Raw genomic sequence first — 4,791 nt, forward strand, 5'->3', positions numbered from 1 at the left:
AGGGCGGGGCCAGGACCAGAAGCGGTGCTCCTGGAGCCCAAGAAAGGGACTGAGTTGCTCTGGGTGAGAAGGGTCAGGAAGCAGTATTGGTTCCCCAGGTGTCTGGGGCCCCGAGACTAGGAATGGCGCAGGGCCCAAACTAGGAGTATAGAACTGCGAGGCGGGGGATGGAAGGGTGAATGTCGCTTAGCCCCCCTTTATTCTTAACACCGCTATTATTTTGTTGGGGTTTTTTTTTGTATCTTTGGTATTGGATTTTTGTTTTGTGATGTAATTTTAAATTCTTTGCTTTCTAATTAGATTGAGTAGGGTAGAGATTAATGTAGTGCATTTATGTTGTTAAAACTAGTAATAAATATAGTGGTCTTCCTGTTTAATTACTAAACGTATTTATTTAATTTGAGTCAAAACTACTTGAATTAAAGTAACTTTTTTTTTTTTTTGTCTTTTTGAGACAGGGTCTCCTTGCAGCCCCAGCTGTCCTGGAACTCACTATGTAGACCAGGCTGGACTCAAACTCACAGAGATCCACCTGCCTCTGCCTCCCAAGTGCTGGGATTGAAGGCGTGCGCCACCATACCCTGCTAAAGTAACCTTTTAAAAAATATTTTATTATTTTTATTTTATGTGTATGAGTGTGTTGCCTGCATGTATGTGAATGCACCCGTGCCATGCAATGCCGCAGAGGTCAGAAGAGGGTGTCAGATTCCCCTGGAACTGGAGTTAAGGACGGTTCGTAGCCACCATGTGGGTGCTGGGAATCGAACCCAGGTCCTCTGCAAGAACAGTCAGTGCTCTCAACCATTGAGCCATCTCTCCAGCCCCCTAAAGTATCTTTTTAAATTGTCTTTCCAGGATCTTTTGAGACTTATATTAACCCGGCACACTGGGAAGGATATGTGCAAATGGAGCCAGAAGAGGGAAGCAACGCTTTCTGGAAATCAGAATTCAGCTCTTTCCAGAAACTAATTCTTATTAAATGCTGTAAAGAAGAAAAGGTAGCATTTTTTTTATTAAAGGACTCTTTTATAATTGTTTCCTCTACAGATCATTATCTAGTGATGATCCATACATTTATTTGCAACTAGTAATGGCCAGGTTTAGGAGGTGGCTTTAAAAATGGAGACAATGTTCTTAGTAGAAAATGTATCTGTGTGTATAAATATTTTTATTTACTATTTTTATGTGTATGTGTGCATTGCCTGCATGTAGGTAAGTGCACCTGTGCCGTGCAATGCCACAGAAGAGGCTGTCGGATCCCTTGGAACTGGAGTTACCGACAGTTGTTAGCTGCCATATGGGTGCTGGGATACGAACCCAGTCTTCTGCAAGAACAGCCAGTGTTCTTAACCACTAAGCCATCTCTCCAGGCCCAGACAAGGAATTAATCTTAATAACAGAGAGAAACCATCTGAAGAGCACAAAACCATAGTTGCCAGTCCTATCCGAAAATCACTGAATTAGCCATGTGAGAGTTCATGGCAGCCTGAGTTAAAGCAGATGTGGTAGGTTATGGAAAGGAGACGTGGATATAATGAGGGCATTGCTGTGGCTTTGGGGCTCTGCTTGAGCGCCAGTGGGAATAGCTGTACCAACAACTAAGCAAAAAATGAGAGAGGTGTGTCAGACAGAGAAAGATGTCACCAAGTGTACAGTGCCTGCCAGCTGTCAGATGAATAGCAGTCTAGAACTCCAGAGAGAAACGTGGGTTAAAAACAGAGATTTAGGGGATCATCCACATCTGGTTGAAAAGTAAAGCCAGGAGGCTATTAGGACTACAGAAGATTAGTATTCAGTAAAATAAGAGATCAGCGGGCAAAGGATGAACCTATGATGAGCACAAGTTTTGGAAGTACACAGAGGAAGGAAAATGAATTGTTACAGGGGCAGGAAGACTACCAGGAGAAATGTCATGGAAACCAATGAATTTCAATATGGCAAGTTATCAACATAGTGGATGAAGTACTGCAGATGATCCCAGTTTTTATATGTGCAGGTTTTCTTAATTTTACTGATAGCAAAAGACTAATATTGCCTGCTAAGAACCCAAGTGGTGGTTTTAGGAGGCACTGGAGAAAAATGGAGGCTGTTCTTTGAGGAGATACTGAGTTGAGAGAAAAAGGCAGACAGGGAGAACTACCTGAAATTAACTTCAAATGATCAAAACTCTCCTTGAAGATACTGATGCAGTGTTGTAGGATTTTGTCCTACCTCTGAAAGACACGGAAAGTGGTTTTGGGATTGGCCTGCGATACAAATGAGCAATGAAAGTATGGCAGACACAAAGCCATTTTAAGTGTAGTTAGGTAGGAGTAATTCTTGAAAGAGGGAGACGTATAAGAAAGGTCTTACAGACAGAAATGGAACTTTCATTGTGAACAAATGATGCTGAACTGTGGTTACAGAACAGCTGGATGGATGAAAGAGGTTGAAAAGTTGAGCTTAAATGTCTAACGTGAAGCAGTTCCAGTAAGCATAATGTTCTCAGTCTCCACTACAGAAGAGGTAAGATGATATGGCCCAGAGTTACACGACAAGGAACTGTGAGTTTAGTATATGGAATGCTCATATGGACCCTGAACTTGTTCTCTGTCACCTTGGATGTTGGAAGGAGAATGCCTGGGACGCAGTTGATAAAGCTTTATCACTTTGTTCAGTGGAACTGACACATGACAGAAAGGAAGACTCAGACATGAGGAAAGTCTTCAGTGAACATGGGACACTGGCTTCCTGGTCAAAGTTTAAGAAAATGAGAGATGAGTAGAGACCATGAGTCCAAAAGAAAGTAGAGCTTTCGTGATTAAGACTTTAAAGGCAGAAAATTCTAGACCATGAAAAATTTTGCAGGAGATACAATCTGATTTGTGTAACCATACGTTTGTTTGTCTAGGGGAAAGACTTTTTAATAGGAAAAGTTTAACAGGCAAATCAACTAATCTTTATGTATAAGCTTTACCTAGACTACCAGTTAAATATACAGCTATTTAAACATTGATAGATACACACACTTACAATTTAGTCATAGAAAGGTGAATGCTGACCATGTTTGATGGTATTAATAAATTGTAATTAATAATTATGTGATTATGTTTTAAAAGACTCTTTGTCACACAGAAACATACTGAATGACTTAAGGATAAAATGATGTGATACGAGAGGGGCCTGAGGGAACGGGTTAGATGTGATGATGAAACTAGATTGGTCCTGACTTCATAAATGCTGGAGCTCAATGGAGAACTGAATTTATTATTCTTATACACATTCAAATTTTCCACAATAAAAGATGTTTCAACTCCTAGTCTATCCTTGTACATAACTAGACTCTCAAAATATGATGTAGGAGTTACTTTACTGTTGCCATAATAAAATACCCTGACAAAAAGCAAGTTAGGAAAGAAAGGGTTTATGTTTGTTGGCATACTGTTTTAGAGCGATAGAATCAACCATGGAGGAGAAAATTGGAAACAGGCAGGAAAAGCATGGGGACAGGAGCAGGAAGCTGGCTGATCACACTTTCATAGGCACATAGGAAGCAGAGAAAACAAACAGGAAGTAAAGCCAGGCAACAAAACCTTAAAGCCCACCCCCCAGTGACATACTGCCTCCAGCAAGGCTCCACCCCGTAAAGGTTCCATAACCTTCCCAAACAGTGCCACCAACTGGGGATCAAATATTCAAACACACGAGCCTATAAGGATTCTCATTCAAACCACCACATATAATGAAAGCTACAAATGGTAGACAGGTTTGCCACTGTGTAAAGGACTCACTCAAAATTCTTACCAGTACATTCAACCAAAAACATTATGGTGTGTGCTACTACTAAACAGAATTTGCTTCGCAAGTTAACATAGAGGAGCCTGGAATGCAGATTTGTGTTTTAGAAATGAGAAACAAGAAGTCATTCCAGAGAATTCAAGGACCCAGATCATCCAAGACTGCGAACAGGATCACACTGAAAAGAGATTCAAGAATGGCAATGTCAGGCTGGGAGATGACTCAGTAGTTAAGAGCACTGGCTGCTCTCACAGAGGACCAGGGTTTGGTTTCCAGCTATTAGTGATCTGTAACTCCAGTTCCTGAGGGTCTGACACCCTCTTCTGCTCTCCAGGGGCATTGCATGCACGGGTGGACTTAAAAATATGCAGGCAAAGCACTCAGACATATAAAATAAAATAAAAAGTATGGCAAAACCATAGTCAGCCATGCCCCCTCCCAACTAGATACTCTGATCAACATGTTTAAGACCAGCTCTTGCCTTTGGTTTTATTTCAAAGAAAGACTTGCTAAAGAAACTAGAATTTGAGTAAAGAATCCAAATTTCTAGAATACTATCCAGAGAGTACTTACAGAAGCCTTAGAACAAATATAAGACCAGAGATAAGAACTCTGCAATGAGTTGAAGATACACAGCCTGTTGGTCCCAGTTCTTTTCTGAGCCCTTATGGGTATTCAGTTGTCCTACATGGTGGGATCAAACACTCCTTTGAGAGAAAAGGTATATTCCAACACAGATGGTTTGCATATAATACAAGTCTGTCACAAAAATTCAGCCTCCTTCATAAGCAGTATGTTTAAACCCAAAGGTGAAATTTTATTCTGAAATGGCCCAGAAAGATGGTTCAGTAAATAAAAGTATTTGGTGTGTTGTTGGCACCCCCAGCCATTCCCCACTACTTGCCCTTCTGGTGAATCTAGTCAGCCTATCTAGAGGTCTTTGTTTTAGGAAGATTAGCTGTTCCTCATCTAGCAGCAATCAGTTGTCAATATTCCTTTAGATAAGATTGGGGT

General features: G+C 40.9%; 1 protein-coding gene across 1 annotated transcript in view; it reads left to right on the forward strand.

The window, feature by feature from the left end:
• The window catches only part of Dnah6 (dynein axonemal heavy chain 6), a 317,890-nt gene that overhangs the window by 261,153 nt on the left and 51,946 nt on the right, over positions 1-4,791 (forward strand). The window contains exon 62 of the mRNA XM_008840298.1: positions 856-998. Within this exon, the coding sequence (XP_008838520.1) occupies positions 856-998 (143 nt within the window). The remainder of the gene's footprint in view (positions 1-855; positions 999-4,791) is intronic.

This window comes from Nannospalax galili, unplaced genomic scaffold (assembly GCF_000622305.1).
Source record: "Nannospalax galili isolate Female #2095 unplaced genomic scaffold, S.galili_v1.0 scaffold279, whole genome shotgun sequence".
Taxonomy (NCBI): domain Eukaryota; kingdom Metazoa; phylum Chordata; class Mammalia; order Rodentia; family Spalacidae; genus Nannospalax; species Nannospalax galili.